We start from the raw sequence: 20,347 nt of genomic DNA, 5'->3' as shown, positions 1-20,347 counted from the left end.
ATGGATGGATACCTTGGAGTACGGGATGTGGGTGGTGCATATATAGATCGGCAGGAGCAATTCGATACGGACGGGAACTGAGGTCGGCGAAGCCTTGCATTCGGATTTGACTTTTGTTTCAGAACCTGCAACCGGATTTGACTGACGATTCTTTACAACGGAGGCGCACCGCGGTCTACGGCCCATAGCAAAGACGGGCTTAGGCCGTCTAGAACACTGGCGTGTGACGGCCCATGTACTGCTCTTCTCTTAAAAATCAATTAACGGGCTATTAAAAGATTAGCGGCCCAAACTTCCCAGCTCAAGTTTCTTTTTTTTATCAGGAACACCTTGCATTCCAACTTACACTTCTAAAAAAAAAGGTGACAGCGTGCGTCGTATAGAACGAAACAGCGTCCAAGATTCAAATGTTTTGGAGAAGAACCTGGTTTCTCAAAACGAAACACAAAAGACAAAAACAGTGTACACATGTGGATCCCCTCCCGGGCTCTCTTCCCCTTGGCGATCCTTCCTTGGACGCCAGCGAGCCGGTGATCTCCAGCCGCTGCTCCAGCTGTGGGGGGGGGGGGGGGGGGTCCCATTTCTCTCCCGTTTGGTCCTTAGGTTTACTGTCTCGTTTTCATGTAGTATCATCAGTTTGGTGAGGATGGTGCTACGTCAAATAATATGGCTTCGATCTCTCCTCACCACTGCGACGTTCTTCCCGGTTGCACAGTTGAGCCGATGGCCTCCTCTGCTCACCGCTCAGTTGCAGCGGTGGGCTTTAGGTTTGCTCCTGGTACAAGGTTGGTAGCCCGACGGCGACGAATTAGGCGTTCTTCCCCGGCAACAGTCGTGGGATTCGTTAGATCTGGATCTTGCTCGGCATGGTGAACTTTCTCGACCGACTCGCCACATCGTCAAGTGCATGTTTCTACATGTCTATTTTACGGTTCACAGAGCCTTCCAGGCTATGGCGCTGACCCGGATTTTGGTTTGTTGATGCTTCACCTCTTCCTTGGGTGTGCATCCCGGCGATGCTGGTGGACAATGGTGGTTTCAGATCTGGTAGTATGCAGGGACCTTGAGGGGACTTATTTGTGATATTTATTTTATCTAGGGTTCTTTTCAAAGTTTTCTAGACACCTGTCAGTCCTGGTCTTTCTAGGTATAACCACATGGTGTAAAAATGTTTTGATCTTGGATAATATAATGTGTGTGGTTCTCAAAAAAAAGAAAAGACAAACAAGAGAACCTTTACTTTTCTGTATGTCTTTGGCCAACCGCTCACGGCCCAATGGAGATCGAGAGGGCGTGGCATCGCATGCAGGTGCCAAAGCACGCTACAACACTGAGATTACAAGACATCACAGCTAAGCGCGACTGCGTGAGGCATGTCTCCACTCACAAACAAAGGGGCCACGATTTAGAGATCAAAAGATAAGCGACAAGTGACACTCTATTGTTCTTAGCAAAACAACCACATAAAAACTAACTGCAGTTTTTACCGATATTTTTATGTTGGCCGGAACGGTAATTGGAATGACTGTTCATAAAGAAAATTATTTCAAGAAAGCAACGGTGTGTTTACAGTCAAGCACAAGTAAACATTGTAGAGCTAACTAGAGTGTATATATACTGTGCAAAGGGTACTAGTAAAGGCAATTCAAACGGGGTTGACGCATTTCATCCGACCATGTCTATTTCTGTCCGGATAGAAACCACTGCTCAATCGCCAATGCAAATAGACCAGCCCAAATTTGGGATGGATTTGCGCCGCCCCAAGCACACCGCGGCGTCTGCGGTGTCCTCCCCTGTCCCGCCCACAAGTGACACATCGTCCCTGCTCCACCCTTTCCTCTCCCAACCAAGTTGCCGCGCTCCTCCTACAAAAATTTCATGGCTGGCGCATCCACCTGTTGCAACGTTGTTGACAAAATAGCTCAATTAGTTAGGTTTTTAGCAGCTATTACCGGGGGAATGTCTTTGTGCGATCTCATTTTTTTGGCAATGCTCTCCTGTTTGGATGCCTTCAGGTACAATTCAGATGCACTATAGAAACTAGATGAATGCCCATGCATTGCCACATATGAACAATACGACGACCATTGATAATTAAATTAGAAAGCAAACAAGGAACTACCATGACGTATTGCCTGTTCAAGAAGGTGCATACATATTGTTTGTCATAAGTTTTAGAATGATGGATGTAATTAACATGCAGGTGCCTTGTTGGATTTAAGAAGGTGATAGCTAATAGCTACTTATGTAGTGATGCGGAGCATCCTATGGTCATCCCCATGGACCTATCATCGTCTCATCAAGTGCCAAGAGGACCAATGGCACGAGCACGAGCTAGAGCTCTCGAGAACGAGGTGACATCTCTCCTTAGTGATATTTCATTTGACCCTCTCGAGACATGGCTACTACCTAAGTCTGAAATGTTATGCATGATCAGGTACCAAGAGAACCCTCTCGAAGATGGACATGAAGGCGGACAAGTCCCCAAGTTCATGGATGAGGAGAACCATCGGAAGGAGTCGGGAACAGCTCCCAGGGCCCGGACATCCGGCCAGGACCCCGGACATCCGGCCCCTAGAGGTGTCGCCAGCTGGAACGGCCCAGCAGCCAAGTCTATAGGGCCCGGACATCCAGCGTCCAGCTCGGACATCTGGACAAGCCCATCCAGAGAGCAGAAGGACAGGCCCGTTAGCCCGGACATCCGGCGCCCCTCACAGAACACCTCCGGAGCCGGGTCCCGCCAGCCCGGACATCCGGCCCCTAGCCCGGACATTCGGCTCCTCGTGAGCCGCCGGACATCCGGCCCCTAGCCCAGACATCTGGCGCCTGTCTGCGCACAGTGAACGGACCAAGGGCCCATGTACCCCTCCAACTCGTCCCACTTTGTACTACGACTATATATAGAGTCCTACCCCCTCCTAGCTAGGGTTAGCAAAATAGAAGCTCATTTGAGATAGAGCCTTGCTCTCCACTTGATACCTTCTCCATCAGAGTTCACGACCTCTACGGAGAAGATCCCCCAAGTGGATTCAAGACCCCTCACGGGAAGACCCCTCAAGACCTCCTCACGGAGAATAACTTGCTACTTGTATTGTCCTTTGTTGATCGGGGATCGTGTATCTCTTTGTGTTTCGAGGATCTAGCACATGTGTAATCGAATCTTGTTGGTTTGAGTGATTTCTCTCGTGTTTCCCCTCATGTTTTCCCCTCGTGTTATTCGTAGGATCCGCTCCAATCGTGAAAGATCGGCCCTAGGGTTTCCACCCTACATCATCTTGGTATCATGAGCCGTGGTTGATCACGAATTTGGAGCCCCTACCCTTGTTTTGTTGATTTTGTCCCAATTTTGAAAATCCCACAAAAATAGCCCTCCCAATTTTTTTGTGATTTGTTGGTGTGATGAAGTTTTGTTGGATTTGATCCATGGATTTCGTGTGTAGCAGGTAGATCTAGCTTCCCCTAAATTTTCTCCCAAATCCATCCACGAAACCTCTCAAATTTTGCCCCGAAATTTTCCTTCCCATCGAGATCCACTGAGTTCGTCCACGGAGCTAGAGCCCGGACATCCGGCCCGTGACCCCCATACATTCGGCCTGCAAGCCCGGACATCCGGCCCCTACGCAGCATCACTTCCTCCACCGCTCCGTTTCCCGCCTAACTTTCGCCAATTTTGACTGGGCAAACCACCATTACTTCCGCATACCACCACCGCTTTCCGCAACCACCACCGCTTACCCGCTACCAACTCCGACAAATTTTGTGACGTTTTTGTTTTGAGAATTTGAGTTGCGGTTTCCGTTTCCTAACGCGTTTCGGCAACTTAGGGACGGTTCGACATCAACATCACCGCCGCTCATCTTCGCCACGGACTCGTCATCGACAACAACCGCTCAACAATTTTGACAGCTTCAACCGTAAGCAAGGACGGTAACCTCGACGACATCTTTGTATACTCCTTGCCATTGCATTGATAACCACATAGACCATTTTGCGTACCTTTCGGGACTAGCCTTTGAGTATTGCCGGCAACGTTACTTGTGCACATTAGTGATCATCATATCGTTGCATATATCATATCATCTTGGTATCCATATTTTGATATCATCTCTTGTGTCACAAGGCTGTCATCGATATACACAATTGCTATCTTGGTTCCTGAAGTTTTGCATACGAGGCCAAAGAAAGAGCTCAAAAGAGAAAGAGCCAAACAAGCATTTAAGAAAAAGGAAAAGATAAGCAAAGAGCTTTTAAGCAAGAACCATAGCATCATACTACATTAAGATTGTCATACTCGATCATCTTGGATCATACCACGGAAAACCATACATATAGCATACTTGGGATAGAAGTCGTTGCATTTTTGCTTAGTAGGTTGTGTACAAGTCTCGTATCCGCCTATTGTGCAATCGTGCTAGCGTCTCTCTAGAGTTGTGCAACAAGAGCATTTTCGTGGATTCCACATTTTGGCTCATTCCTTGGTTGCAGGACCCCATTTATCTATCCGTGTGTGTGTTTCCGTGTACCACTATTTGCTATTGGTCTACTTGTTGCATTTGCAAATTTGCGAATCTTTTTTAACATTATTGAGTCTCACTAACGATTGAATAAATTTTGTGCCACCATCCTAACCGAGCTCCACCATAAGCTTTCTTTGTGTAGGTGTGAGAGAAGATACGGTACCAATTGAGCTATTTCCTTATTACATCATTGAGTGATCTTTGATCCACCCTCAACATCGGTCAAGGTACATTTGGTTAGTTCTCTCTTTCGCACACTCACACATTTACTCGAAATGATGGATAGGCCAAGTTCTTCTACCAACCCACTATTCATCAAGCAAGACGACGACTCGACCTCCTACGTCACCAAGAGCCACCTCTTCGATGCACAGCTTTGCATCAAGAACAACAAGCTTTGGGCGACCGCATCGACAACCTCGCCACTGACTTACGACAATCCGAGTAATGTACAAGAGACTACTTCGACACATCCATGGCCGCTCTCAAGGAGGATATTCGAGCCATGATGGTCAACCGCTCTTCTACCTCGTCGTCCTACTCAAGACGGAGCCGCTCGAGTTGACACTCCGACGACACCATCTCCGGCTCAAGTACACCTACATCGAACACTCTTCGACGAGCCGTGCGCCAAGACCGTCAAGCAAACCGCAATCCTCTACACGACAATCGTACACAAGAGCAACTTGACGAGCAAGCACATCGGCACCGCCAAAATCAAGCTACCTTTGCGCAAGCACAAGAACGACAACGTCTATGCCAACAAGAGGAAGAGCGAGCGCGCCTACACCAAGACAAACAAGATGCCGAGGCACAATGTCAAGAACAACAACGGCGAGAAGCTCAAGAACTTGAGGCGCAACGTGCCCTCCACGACACAAGTCGCGCCGTCGCCGCACGCAACCGCCATACGTGCGAGCAAGAAGAAGCACTTTGCGATGAAGTTCAAGAGAGGATTTATCAAGCACGCTTGCACCGACAAGTTCCTTAAGCTCCTACACAAGCTAGACAAGCTCCTCCACAAGCTCGACAAGAACCACAAGTTCGCCAAGAGCAACATGACAATGACAATCCTCCACGCCAAGAGCAAATTGAGGGAGACAATCTTCCGCGTCAAGGACGTCATCACCCTCGACCCCAACACAATGAAGAACAACGCTACGGCAAACTCAAGTTCACCATGCCCAAGTTCACTGGAAGAAATGATCCCGAAGAGTACCTTTCATGGGCATTGAAGGTCGACAAGATCTTTCGCTTGCACAACTACGAAGAAGATAAGAAGATCGCCATGGCATCCCTTGAGTTCCAAGACTATGTCCTCATTTGGTGGGAGCAAGTCATTGAGCGCCGTGAGGCAAGAGGTGAACCGCCCATCACAACTTGGGCGCAAATGAAGGATGTCATGAGAGCATGCTTTGTGCCAACCTACTACAACCACGACCTCTTCAAGCGACTACAACTCCTCAAGAAAGGAACAAAGACCGTTGAAGAGTACTACAAGGAAATGGAGATTGCCATGATTCAAGAAAATGTCACGGAAGATGATGAGCGAACTATGGCACATTTCTTGAATGGCCTCAACCATCCTATCAAGAAAATTGCCGACTTCCAACCTTAATCAAACCTCATCGAGCTAGTGCATCAAGCCACCAAGGCGGAACGACAAGTGCAAGATGACTTCAAGTATGCCAAGTTCTCTTCCAAGACATACGACTCCTCCAACCAAGCTTCAACGACTCAACCACCGTCTACCTCAACCAAACATTCTACAAGCAACGGCGACAAGTCAAGTTACAAGAAAACTTTGACATCTTCAAGTCGTCCTCCTACTACAAGAAAATTCAAGCCGAGAGCTTCATCATCTACAACTCCACCGGATGAGACCGTCAAGACAAGTTCCATCAAGTGTTTCACATGCGGCGACCGAGGCCACAAGTCTTTCGAGTGTACCAATAAGAGCACCATGATCCTCAACGACGAGGTACCTATGACTCCATGAGTGAAGGCGAAATGGAAGCCCTTGAGCATGTGGCTATGCACCAACGAGCGAATGAAGATGATCAAGTCTTTTGTGACGAAGATTCGAGCCCCGCTCTCGTTGTTTCCAAGGTCTTGACTCTTCAACATCAACAAGACGAAGACTATAGATGCCATATCTTCCACACCAAGGCGGGCATCAACGGAAGGTCCGTGAAGGTCATCATCGACAGAGGAAGTTGCCATAACTTGGCAAGTGAAGAATTATGCTCCAAGCTCCAATTGGTCAAGATGAAGCACCCTCATCCATACAAGATCCAATGGTTAAGAGACTCCGGCACTATTCAAGCGGAGCACATGGTGCAAGTTTCCTTCAAGATCGGAGCATATGAAGACACTTTAGAGTGTGATGTCGTTCCTATGTCCGTTTGCCACCTCCTTCTTGGACGACCATGGTAATTTGACCGAGGCGTCATCCACAACGGGCGAACCAATCATTATAGCTTCAAGAACAAAAACTAACACCCCTCACAATCTACGTTTAGTGTTATCTTCTCTATTGCAGGAATTCCAAGATGTATTCCCTGACGAGCTACCTCCGGGTCTACCTCCTCTTCGAGGCATTGAACACCGCATCGACCTCATCCCCGGAGCACCTCTTCCTAACAAGGCTCCCTACCGCCTCAACCCCAAGGAAACCAAGGAGATCCAACGGCAAGTACAACAACTCATCGACAACGGCCATGTACGAGAAATTTTGAGCCCTTGTGTCGTCCTGGTAATCCTTGTTCCCAAGAAAGATGGTACATATCGCATGTGTTCTGATTGTTGTCCTATCAATGCTATCACCATTCATTATCGTTACCCAATTCCACGCCTAGATGATATGCTAGATGAGCTTAGCGGAGCCATCATTTTCTCTAAGATTGATCTTAAGAGTGGCTATTACCAAATTCGCATCCAGGAGGGTGACGAATGGAAAACCGCTTTCAAAACCAAGTTTGGCTTGTACGAATGGTTGGTCATGCCTATGGGCTTATCCGAAGCATCCGTCACCTTTATGCGCATGATGCATTTTTGTTCTCCGCCCATACATTGGCGTATTTGTTGTGGTCTACTTTGACGATATTCTTGTGTTTAGCAAATCTCTTAAAGATCATGTCACCCATCTTAGAACCGTCTTGCAAACCCTTAGGAAAGAGCGCCTTTATGCTAATATGGGCAAATGCCTTTTTGGTGTTGATAAGCTTGTTTTCTTGGGTTTCGTTGTGTCTTCTAAGGGTGTTCATGTAGATGAATCTAAAATCAATGCTATTAAAACTTGGCCCCAACCAACAAATTTGCAATAAGTGCGAAGTTTTCTTGGTTTAGCCGATTTCTATCGTAGATTTGTGAAGGATTTTAGCACCATCGCTTTACCTTTGCATGCCTTGAGTAAGAAAATGCACCCTTTGTTTGGGGACCATCCCAAGATACCGCATTCAATGAGCTTAAAAATTTGCTTACACATGATCCTTTGCTTGCTTTACCCAACTTTGATAAACCTTTCGAGATCCATTGTGATCCTAGCGGTTATGGCATAGGATGTGTGTTAATGCAAGAGAAGCGCCCCATAGCTTACTTTAGTGAGAAACTTCCCGGAGCGCAACTCAATTACCCCATATATGACAAAGAGTTATATGCTTTAGTGAGAGTCTTGCATGTTTGGGAGCATTATCTCCGTCCCCATGAGTTCATTCTTCACACCAACCATGAAACACTTAAGTATCTTAAGGGTCAAACTAAGTTGAACAAGCGTCATTCTAAGTGGAGTGAATTCATTGAGACTTTTCCTTATGTCATCAAGTACATCAAAGGTAAGGAAAATGTTGTGGCGGATGCGCTTTCCCATAGATGCATGCTTGTTACCCAACTTGAATTGAATGTTATTGGCTTTGAGCACATAAAATACTTATATGCGCATGATCCTACTTTTGCTATCCCTTATGCCAAATGTTTGACGCATACGTCTTGGGAACGCTATTACATCAAGGACGATTATCTTATGAGAGCTAACAAACTATGTATTCCCGAGTCTTCTCTTCGTTTGTTACTTTTGCAAGAAGCTCATGGAGGAGGACTTATGGGACACTTTGGACGCGACAAGACATTTGCTACGCTCTCAAAGAACTACTTTTGGCCCAAGATGTTCCGCGATGTCTCACGCTACACCAACCGATGCTCTACATGTCGCAAAGCTAAGTCTAAAGCTCAATCCCATGGTCTCTATATGCCACTCCCTATTCCGTATCACCCATGGGAAGATATTAGTATGGACTTTGTGCTTGGTTTGCCTCGAACTTGAAATGGCAAAGATTCCGTTTGTTGTAGTGGACCGATTGTCTAAAATGGCACATTTCATACCATGCAACAAGATAGACGATGCTTCACATGTTGCAAATCTTTTTTGTAGGGAAATCTTGCGCCTACATGGAGTGCCAAAGACGATTGTCTCGGACCGCAATGTTAAGCTCTTGAGCTACTTTTGGAAGACCTTATGCGCCAAGCTTGGAATCAAGCTTTTGTTCTCTTCGACATACCATCCACAAACCGACGGCCAAACGGAGGTCACGAACCAGACACTATCTACTCTACTACGCGTGTTGATCAAGAAGAACATCATGGAGTGGGAAGAGTGTTTACCAATTGCCGAGTACGCCTACAACCACGCAAGACACTCTACTACCGGCAAGTCCCCCTTCGAGGTCGTCTACGACTTCAACCCGTTGTCCCCATTGGACATTCTTCCTCTACCACTACAAGAGCACATCAACATGGACGCGAGTGCACGAGTGACCTACCTCAAGAAGATGCATGAAGATACAAGGCACACCATCGAGCGCCAAGTACAATGACTCACGACCAAGCTCAACATCAACAAGCAACCCATGGTATTCGACATTGGAGATCTTGTGTGGCTACACCTTCGCAAGGACCGCTTCCCCAACGAACACAAGTCCAAACTTCCACCACGAGCCGATGCACCCTTCAAAGTGCTTGAACGCTACAACAACAACGCTTACAAGATCGACATCCCACATGACAAGTACTCTGTGAGCGACATATTCAACATCAAAGATCTCTCTCCCTACCATGGTGATGAGGATTTTGATCCGAGGTCGGATCTTTCCCAAGGGGGGGGGGATGATGCAGAGCATCCTATGGTCATCCCCATGGACCTACCATCGTCTCATCAAGTGCCAAGAGGACCAATGACACGAGCACGAGCTAGAGCTCTCGAGAACGAGGTGACATCTCTCTTTAGTGATATTCCATTTGACCCTCTCGAGACATGGCTACTACCTAGGTCCGGAATGTTGTGCATGATCAGGTACCAAGAGGACCCTCTCGAAGATGGACATGAAGGCAGACAAGTCCCCAAGTTCATGGATGAGAAGAACCATCGGAAGGAGTCGGGAACAGCTCCCAGGGCCCGGACATCCGGCCAGGACCCTGCACATCCGGCCGCTGGAGGTGTCGCCAGCCGCAACAGCCCAGCAGCCAAGTCTACAGGCCCCGGACATCCGGCGTCCCGCCCGGACATCCGGACAAGCCCATCCAGAGAGCAGAAGGACAGGCCCGTCAACCCGGACATCCGGCCCCAGCCCCAGACGTCCGGCTCATCACGAAGGCCCAGACATCCGGCGCCCCTCACAGAACACCTCCGAAGCCGAGCCCCGCCAGCTAGGACATCCGGCCCGAGACCCGGACATCCGGCTCCTCGCGAGCCGTCGGACATCCGGCCCCCAGCCCGGACATCCGGCGCCTGTCTGCGCACAGTGAACAGGCCAAGGGCCCATGTACCCCTCCAACTCGTCCCACTTTGTACTACGACTATATATAGACTCCTACCCCCTCCTAGCTAGGGCTAGCAAAGTAGTAGCTCATTTGAGATAGAGCCTTGCTCTCCACTTGGTACCTTCTCCATCGGAGTTCACGGCCTCTACGAAGAAGATCCCCCAAGTGGATTCAAGACCCCTCACGGGAAGACCCCTCCAAGACCTCCTCATGGAGAAGAACTTGCTACTTGTATCGTCATTTGTTGATCGTGGATCGTGTATCTCTTTGTGTTTCGAGGATCTAGCACATGTGTAATCGAATCTTGTTGGTTTGAGTGATTTCTCTTGTGTTTCCCCTCGTGTTTTCCCCTCGTGTTCTTCGTAGGATCCGCTCCAATCGTGAAAGATCGTGGCCGAAAAAAAGTCTTATATTATGAGATGGAGGAAGTAAGATCTAGTATGCACTGAAAAGGAAAATAAGTTGGTTTACAATAGATAACGTATGTAGGAGGTACAAATGGAAGTTGATCGGTATCTCCTGAGCGCAGCTCCTATATAGCACGTAGGTCACTGCGAAGCGACGTAGCACATACCCCCCTCGCGCGCTGTTGTTTCAATGGGCCAGCCCATTTCGGGGTTTCACCCCCAACCGGTTTTGGAAAGGTTCTAGGACCTTCCCCGAACCGGATTTTTCTGGTTTTCTTTCGTATTTTCTTTCTTTTCCTTTTTCCTTTTTTGTTCCTTTTTCTATTTTCCTATTTTTACTATTCTTGTTTTTTCTGCGAAAATCTTTTGATGTTCTGTTTTTCTTTTTTCTCCTATGATATTTCTTTTTTTCGGCCATGTTTCAAATTTGCGAACATTTTTTTGTCAAATTATGAACATTTTTCGAAAGTGGAACATTTTTTAAATTGCCGAACATTTTTTTGAATTGATGAACAAGTTTTCGAAATTCATGATCATTTTTGGAAAAAGTGAACATCTTTTCAAAATCAAGAACATTTCTTGAAATCGTGAACATTTTTTTTAAATCCTAAACATTTTTTAAATTTGTGAACATTTTTCATATTCACGAACAATCCTAGAAATTGTGTACATTTTCTAGAAAATGTGAACATTTTTTGGAATTTTCTGAATTTGGTGAACATTTTTAAAAATTTGGGAACATTTTTTAAAAATTCTCGAACATTTTTAATATTGTGAACATATTCGTAGAAATTCATGAACATTTTGAAATTGTAAAAAAGCTGAATGGCCAAACATTATTTTTGAAATTACGAATATTTTTTGAATCTATGAGCATTTATCATTTCCTGAACAATCTTTGAACTCACAAACAATTCAACAATTTTGCAACTTTTTTTGAAATGCCATATTATTAAAAAAAAATAAAAAAGCAGAAAACAGAAAAAGAAACACAAGTGTATAGCCATTCCTACCACGGAGTTGCTCGCGGCTAATACCACGGCGAAGACGTCCCCAGGCCCATGTAGGATTTGAATTGGTGATTTGTTAATATTACATTTTAAAAGAAATTTCACAAAAAATGCGTGAAATTATTCATTTCCAAATATATGGGCCGATGGTTTGGCCCAAACCGAAAGGAGCCCAGGCTGAAAGGAGCACGTTGCCATGTCGCAGTCAGGGACGGATCCACCTATTGCTAAACGAAATCATTTATTAAAGAGTACTACTTCCAAAGATTACCCCCACCTCCCCAAATTACGACAAGTGCATGTATGTCACTTTGTCGCAACCTGTGAGTTTTCTTTTTTTTCATAAATTCTTTTATTCAAAATGTTTTATTTCTTAAGCCGTGCGTTCAAATCTTGAACCTTTTTCATCGTTAGATTTCTCGCGTCGAGATCTTCAAAACTAGATCCCTAGGTTTTGAGAAACTTTTTTTGATAAAAAAAACCGAACGAAAAAACCACACCGGAAGCACGTTTTTTTCCTTTCCGAAAGCCGTTTCCGAGAGGCACGGCCGTACCTCTCGCGACCAAATCCGTGCCTCTCGTGGAAGAAAAACCGTGTCTCTTGCAAAAAAATGCGTTTTTTTGTTTCCGAGAGGCACGGCCGTGCCTCTCGTGGAAGTAAAACCATGTCTCTCACAGAAGGAAAAAAGAAAAAGAAAAAACACGTTTTCCCCCATTTCTGAGAGGCACGGCCGCGCCTCCCGCGGAAGTAAAACTATGCCTCTCGAGGAAGGAAAAAAAAAGAGAAAACACGTTTTTTTGTCGTTTCGGAGTGGCCTCCCGCGGAAGCAAAACCGTGACTCTCACTGAAGGAAAAAAAGAAAAACATATTTTTTTGTTTCTGGAAGGCATGCCCATGCCTCTCGCGAAAGCAAAAGCGTGCCTCTCACGGAAGCAAAAGCGTGCCTCTCATGAAAGGAAAAAAAGATAAAAGACATTTTTTCGCGCAAATGTTGAAAAGGTAAGAAAGACCGGTGGGAAACCGAAAAAACCTGAGAAAAAACATCTAAAAGCCAAAAATGTGTAAGAAAAAATAAAATAAAAATGAAATCCGAAGGGAGCATCCAGAGCGCGACACGTGACGGCGGCTGAGAGCGCACGAAGTGACGCGCTCTGAGCCCACCTCAAGTGACACTTTGGGGCGCTCACTTTATTCCCGAGGTGAAAACAACATCTGAAATACCGAACATTGTTCCGAAGGAGCGCTCACTTTTGAATAGACAGATCTACGAAAAAGGAAAAACTCTCATGTTGCGATAAGTGGCGCATACCTAGGGTGATGGGAGTAACCACTGCAAGGTGTGCTCTTTAATTAGTGATTTCAAAGAGATTGAATTGGAGAGCTGAGGGCACCGTGGGCACGCAAAAAAAAAAGGGCTTCGATTCAAACACCGCTCAAGCACTTGGTCAACGCCAAATATTTGGCTTGGCAGGCGGAAAACCCTATAAGCCGCTCACTGCGTCATAATGTCGAGGCTTCACACTGGGTTGCGCGCGAACGGCACACTGGGCGGGCCCAATTGCTAGCGAAGCATTTTTTTTCCTGTACAATATTTTTACGGTTTTGTGAACATTTTTGAAGGTTCCTGAACTGGGTTTTATCTTGTTGGTTTCTACTCCTGGGGTTTTTCGTTTTTTCCATTTTTTTCGTTTTCTTTCTTTTTTTGTTTTTCCTGTTTCTTTTATTTTGTTTCTGTTTCATCTCTTTTTGTTTTTTTGCAATTTCCAAGAATTCTTAAAAAGTTCAGACTTTCATATTTTGTTCAAAATTTCAAAATTTATTCACTTTCCAAAAAAAATTGGATTCAAAATTTTATTTCACGTTTTTGAAAAAATGTTCGGTATTTCAATATTTTGTTCATGTTTCTCAAATTTTGTTTAGTTTTTTCAAAAATTGTTCACATTTTCCAAAAATGTTTGGAAATTTTAATTTGTTCATGTTTTCCAAAAACTGCTCACGTTTTTTTTTGCAGAATTTAGGAATTATGTTCACATTTCGAAAATTGTTAAAGTATTTCAATATCTTGTTGATGTTTTTCAAAAATTGTTCATTTTTACAAAAAAGGTGGTATTTGAAATTTGTTCACGCTTTAAAAAAATTGCACACACTTCATCTATAGAATTTCAGAAGTTTGTTCACGTCTTTTTTTAAGAAAAAATCACTTTTAGAAAAATGTTCGATATTTCTATATTTTGTTCATGTTTTTCAAAAATTGTTCACTTTTTCAAGGAAATTTAGCAATTTTTAAAATTGTTCATGTTTTTGTACATAAATGAAAATTTTGTTCATATTTGCAAAAAATATTCCACTATTAAAAAACGTATGGAATTTCAAAACTTTGTGTATGTTTTAAAAAATTGGCTACAAACTCGATTGTTCACATTTTCTCTAATTTCTTGCGGTTGTCAAAAAAGTTCTTAATTTTAAAAAAGTATGAATTGTTTTGGAAAATATTTGGTTATGCCATTGTAATTATTTCTTAAAAGTTCATGGTGTGTATTAGTCACTAACATGCATCATTTGGGGGCGGCTAGCACTCGTTATATAACGAGGGGTTCTGAGACTGCACGCTTTTTTTGCCGATTTTTCACCGGTCGTTACACTACCTTATTGGCTGGTCCCTTGGCAGACTGGGGCTCCCAACCAAACAGGCTCTAAAGAGAAAACTGCCGGATGGTACGCCCAGATAGCACAGGCCCATACAAAGGCCGAGAAGGCCCAGCATTGGGCCCACTAAATCCTCGTTTCTTTTACAGTTCCCGAACGCCGCAGATAGAGCTCACCGCCACCCTCTTCCATGGCTTCGCCACCACCTCCTCGCCTCCGCTTCCGCCGGTAGCCGGCCCCCTTTGCCCATCGGAACTCGCGACCAGGCAACCGTCCACACTCTCAATGGCAGCAACGAGCGCGGCGGCGGCCACCTTTGTCTCCCCCTCCTCCTTCGGCCGCCGGAATATCGCATCTTCCTCCTTTTCCTATCTCCAACTGCGCCTCACAATCCTGCCTCCCCGGTTCGCTCCTCTCGTCGCGCGACCCACGAGGTAATTCCCCACACACCAATGAATACGTATTCACGTATGTCCGTAGAATCGTAGCGTGCTGGGTGATCCCAATGTGGCGAAATTCCTTACCCCAATTTGACGCTGTCGGTGGGGTTTCATTTTTTCCGTTCAATTATCGCAATGCTTGTAAAATTAACCTTATGATGACCACAAGGTTCTCTGCGGTGGCGGTGCTGTTGAGGCGCGGCGGATGTGTACTTGCAGCTGCATCGGCGGCAGGGGCAGGGAGCCCTCACTTCGGCAGTGGGGAGAATGATAACCCATACGAGGTAGAATTGGTTATTTTCATGTTTAGCAATTGGGAGCCGCTCTTGTGAGCATGTTTGCCGGCCTTGCTGTAACTTATGGTCCATGTTGTCAGATTTTGGGCATCAGTCCGCTTGATGGGTTCGACCAGGTGAAGATGGCCTACAAATGGCGTCGAAAGAACGCCGAGAACAGTGGGGATGCTGCATACTTGTTGAAGGTAGTTTTGGGACCTTGTCATTCTGTATTTGGTGCTTGTGTTGGTGTTAATGTTAGTGTGTCAATGAGTTGGGGCTCTTTCGATTTCATTTGGAGAGGGCTTATGATACGGTCATGATGGAACAGCTGCAGAACCGGAAGAAAGGAGTGGCATATGGATCAGTCCAGGTTAGCTTTGATGACAGGCTTGTCCTTGTTAAGTATGGAAATTCATATTGCCCATCCAATCAAATGTTCACATCAGCTGGTATACGACTTTGCTTAGGATGAGATGTAAGAGGTATTGTAGTTGCAGGACCATCGGTAATCTATATGCTGTTTTTCGAAACAAGTCCTTTAGATCAAAGTAGTGAAAACCGTGATTCGGAATCCAAATGGAGCTCTGATGATAGGATCGCAAATCGTAGAATCTTAACTATCAGAATCATTGAAATGCGAATTGTACTAACGAAAATCGTAGAATTAGAGTGGTTTGTTTGAATCGTAAAGTCGTAGAACCATACAATAGAATTGCCATTCTGACTACCTTGCTTTAGATGCTTGCCCGGAGTCTCAATCAGTGGATCAGTGGATGCTGGCTTGTAACCAATTGGCCAATTCATTGTCGCTCCTTGATAAATTTCTTAATGCTGAAATAAGCACATAATTGCTATGTTTGAAACTATTTGCTGATGAGCCACATAGTTTTATATATATATTGAAGAGAAGCTTGTCCAACATCGTCTGAGATGGTTTGGGCATATTGAGCGCACGCCTCCAGAAGCTCCAGTGCATAGCGGATGGCTAAAGCGTGCGGATAATGTCAAGAGAGGTCGGGGTAGACCGAATTTGACATGGGAGGAGTCCGTAAAGAGAGATCTGAAGGATTGGAGTATCACCAAAGAACTAGCTATGGACAGGGGTGTGTGGAAGCTTGCTATCCATGTGCCAGAACCATGAGTTGGTCGCGAGATCTTATGGGTTTCACCTCTAGCCTACCCCAACTTGTTTGGGACTAAAGGCTTTATATATAACCATCTACGGGTCTATGGTTAGTTGGTCACTTTAGAATGGTTGCTTTGTCAAGCACTGTCAATTATCTTGCACTGAATTCAACTTCATTTGGCTTCATGGATATATTGCTGGATGCTAAGGAGTTTGTACTTCTTGGAATCCATCAAAATCTTTGGCTAGCTGTTATGTGGGGAACCACATATGGTCGGAGGGCCCCAGCCCTGGCCGCACCGCCCCCTGGTCCAGCCCAAAGTTGCTAGGATTCCTGTACTGCTACAAGTTATTAGGTTCAGAGTCTAGATTAGTTATTAGGTTCAGATTCGTATTAGATTCAGAGTCTAGATTAGTTATTAGGTTCAGATTTGTATTAGATTCAGAGTCCAGATTAGAACCTGTTTCAGTCCAGATTGTATTTCCTTTTGAGTCGGTTTGTCAGCCAAGCTATTCCTCCTATATATTGGGGGTCTCCCACGATCAAGAAATCATCAGAATTCAGAGTATTACTATCTATTAGGCCTAGAAGTAATTAGAGTTTGTTCCACTAGCCTTGAGAGGAGTATCATCTGAATTCTTTATTCTGATATTTTCACTCTTTTGGATGTTAGGTGTCAAAGGACATCAAATATGCTGATAATCAACCAATAGTTCCCTGGGGACCTAGGTATAGTCATTTTATATCAGAACCAAACTTTTCCTGTATATGTTTGTTCATCATATTTTGTGTACATTTTGATTCACATAGATGCACCCAGCACCCATATGAACCTTAAACAGCTTGCCTCGTTTATGCATGCGTGAACATGAACAACTAAACATCCTTCTTTTGACTTGCGGGAGTTTTCATGTTTCCTGCGAGAATGGAACTATTTCTGTAAAAGCTGTACGAATCAAATATGCCCTTACAAACACTGTTTACAAAACCGGACTGGCGGTCCAACCAGAATAAACCAGAACCGGCGCCTGATCCGGTCCTTTTTGCCTAAAAGGCTGTTTGCTTGAAAACTGAGAAAAAAAAAACAAAATAAAGCATGTGATCCTGGAGTCAAGCTGAGGACCTCAAACCCATCAAGCTGAGGCCCAATACAAACATGAGCTACATATCCTTTGTGAGTAATGTGGCAAGTAAGTTGTAGAGTATTTTATAGAGCATATGAAGTGCTATCAATTTAATATACTTAAATCTTGTAGAGCTTATACTTAATTTGAAATCAATTTAATATATTATATTCGAAATTTCGAACCACGGAACGACTGGTTGAGTTGACGGTTGGAACACCGAACCAGTGAGCGAGTAGGTTAACCGGTTTGTTTGGTCCTTATTTCTTTATTTTGCTTACAGATAGACCCTTATTTTGACTTCTGTTAGATAAATGTTGATCTGTTCACATGTTACTAATAAATGTGAAGTTTTTGTGCTAGTTATATGCAAAATATCTCCATTCCGGGCATTGGATAATGTTGTTCATAATATGCTGATACTGGTCGTCATCTTCCAGATACTCTAGAGCCACTGCAAAGGACGTACAGATAAATATGGCAATATCAGCAACATTTGTAAGACATTCTTTTCTGAAATATCCATAAAAAATCTAAATGATTCCATATGTAATTGTTAATATATTTTGCGTTTTAGTAAAATCCTACAGTACTACTTTGGTCTGCTCCGCTCCATGTTATCTCAAACACAGAAGTTTAACTTGGAAACTACTGAATGATGTTTCTCTTTTCTTTTTTCATATTTTAGCATTACTTTGGACAAATTTAGCTTTAGCTGAAATGTTCTATGCATTTGTACCTTTTCCAATTGTTCTATGAAAGTATGCACATTTATCTCGTCGCACTTAATGATATTCATGGAATCAGCAAATATAGGTAGTTTGTCCTATTATGTTCGTTTGTATCTTTTCTTGCAGACCACGTGCATATTGACCATGGGCCATGCAGACTGGAAACCCTTGCAGTTTTTGTGTTTTGCTTATTTCTATCGAATACTTGAGAAACTGAAGTCTACCGAGCCAGCAATAACTCCTGTATACAATGTAAGGATCTTCCCAAATAGTTTCTACATAATGTTGGTATTAACATGAATGATCTATTGGTTCAGGTTTTGTGTAGGTAGTATAAATATACGGAGTAATAACAAAAATATACCTTTGGGAGCATGTGAGTTGAAGGAGATATTTTCCCTTTTTCCTTTTTATTATAATGCTTGGAAGTACACACTTGTCATTAAAATTCATTTATTTCTGCTGTGCAATAGTGGAATGTGTTTTTTTTACTAGTTCAATAGTTTGTTGCTAGGCACTTAACGGAAGAAGACATCTTATAGAGCGAATGACATCTTATTATAATGTTAGTACATGCTTGTTTTGAATTTGTTTTCATATATTTTAGTAGGAAGATATGCACATGTTTTTAAAGAGGATAAATTTAGCTAAATGCAGTTTTTGTGTTCTGAACAAGGAGGTGCTGTCAACAGATGGAATATTGGATCATTTATACCTCTTCTAATTAGTTATTACCCTAGTCCCCAGACATATTATTTACTCGATGAGTGACTGAACATAATATCCAAATACAATGTTTATGGCAGGAGTATGGTGAGGTTGAAGGCCGAGGTATACATATGGCAAAGCGAGTGCTTCGTAGTTTGGGTTTGGTAGTTGGATCGATATTTGCTGCATCCCTGGTTAGTGAACTGTTCAAATACAGCGCAATCCAGATTAGTTGTATTAGTTTCTCTTCCCGTGTTGTTTCTCCAGCTTTCTTAATCGCTTCTCAGTATGACTTCTTTGTATCTTTTTGCTTTCAGGGTTATACCGGAGTGGCCAATTTCTCCCAGTTTCTTGGTCACTATATTCCCTCTGTTGTTTATAACTTCCAGGTACAGTATGCATGGCGATATGTGTGTATTGTTGCTCGGAATGGTTTTAATTTTTTACGATGGATTAGAAGTATCAATTTTATTATGCCAAACTTGTCGATATTTGTTCTTGGAGTTTAAAACTACATTTAGGATTATAATACAGATGAGTCAATGTGCTCAGTTTACTTAACATCTGAGGCAGCTTTTTTCTTCTTTTTTTTTTGCCAAAAAGGATGTTTAGCATGAACTAGAAAGCTAGCAAGTTAGTACTCCTCAAAGTATTTTAACTAGAAAGGTCACTGGAGCAAGTGCATGATGCTTTTCTGGTGGAAAACATGAATAAAAAAAAGAATATTCTCTTTTATGTATCTTGCAACAGCAAACTATTTTTTTATAGAGTAATAACAGCAAAACCAATCGGTGGACATCTCATTGCAGGAGTTGATTGTGACCACAGCTTCATCTGTTCTGCTTTGCATATTGGCTACATACTACCGATAGCGATTGTGCTGGACTGCCCCCTTGTTTTGCAGTCCTGATACATTGCCACTCAATCATCTTCATCTTCATCATCACTAAGGGGTTGTGCTTGATAACTACATGCATACTCTGTCGCGGAAACCCAAAGCTGTGAGAAATTTACTCTTACATCTGGAAATTTGCACAGCAGATAGATGTCGCTGTCCAACGGTTCCGGAGCTGAAATCAGCATACAAGAGAGAAACGGCTAACAGAAGAATTTATCATGCGAAGTGCTGATGATGTAGGAAAACTAGTTCTAGCGACTCCCAGCTTACAAAGATCTCCACATTTTTCATCCAGTTTGCTCGATGTCTCAATCTGATCGCGAAGTTGTGCAACTAAAATTCTCATGTTATTCTCGTGAGTAATGAATCGCAAGCATGAGCTCTTGTGTAGGAGTACATTGTTGAGTGCTTGTCTGTTTTGGGTATCGACGTCATCTCTCATACGCAGTAGGGCGTGCGATGCAACCCACCATCCACAAGTGTCACAACCATCAACCAGTAGATCTAACTTAAATTGCTCGTTCGTACATGCTCACCCATATTCGTACTAGGGGGATGAAAACGAGGCTCCCATTCATAGTGGAGGCAGCATCAGAATGAGATCAACTCGCTCAGCATCAGAATAAGTATGTTGCGCTAGGAGCTA

The 20,347-nt window shown here is 43.8% G+C and overlaps 1 protein-coding gene across 3 annotated transcripts; it reads left to right on the top strand.

The window, feature by feature from the left end:
• Positions 1-14,545: 14,545 nt before the first annotated feature.
• On the top strand, positions 14,546-20,106 carry LOC109771335 (protein CHLOROPLAST J-LIKE DOMAIN 1, chloroplastic). 3 transcript variants are annotated; one of them, XM_073511270.1, is made up of 10 exons: positions 14,546-14,829; positions 15,005-15,119; positions 15,212-15,316; positions 15,442-15,483; positions 16,914-16,969; positions 17,805-17,862; positions 18,222-18,347; positions 18,902-18,997; positions 19,121-19,192; positions 19,613-20,106. In XM_073511270.1, the coding sequence occupies exons 1-10, from the start codon at positions 14,681-14,683 to the stop codon at positions 19,673-19,675; spliced, it is 882 nt and encodes a 293-aa protein (XP_073367371.1). In that variant the 5' UTR covers positions 14,546-14,680; the 3' UTR covers positions 19,676-20,106. The 3 variants fall into 3 exon arrangements, with proteins under 3 accessions (XP_073367371.1, XP_073367375.1, XP_020185615.2); XM_073511274.1 differs by having other exon boundaries at positions 15,385-15,483; XM_020330026.4 differs by lacking the exon at positions 19,613-20,106 and having other exon boundaries at positions 19,121-19,364.
• Positions 20,107-20,347: the final 241 nt, after the last annotated feature.

This window comes from Aegilops tauschii, chromosome 1 (assembly GCF_002575655.3).
Source record: "Aegilops tauschii subsp. strangulata cultivar AL8/78 chromosome 1, Aet v6.0, whole genome shotgun sequence".
In the NCBI taxonomy this organism is placed as follows: domain Eukaryota; kingdom Viridiplantae; phylum Streptophyta; class Magnoliopsida; order Poales; family Poaceae; genus Aegilops; species Aegilops tauschii.
This window is presented reverse-complemented; position numbering and strand designations above follow the sequence as displayed.

Bases quoted from the DNA above. Each gene is read 5' to 3' on its own strand.
- LOC109771335 (XM_073511274.1), top strand. From the start codon at position 14,681: ATGGCAGCAACGAGCGCGGCGGCGGCCACCTTTGTCTCCCCCTCCTCC. The intron at 17,863-18,221 runs GTAAGACATTCT...CTTTTCTTGCAG, and splicing joins TGGCAATATCAGCAACATTT to ACCACGTGCATATTGACCAT. The intron at 18,348-18,901 runs GTAAGGATCTTC...TGTTTATGGCAG, and splicing joins CAATAACTCCTGTATACAAT to GAGTATGGTGAGGTTGAAGG.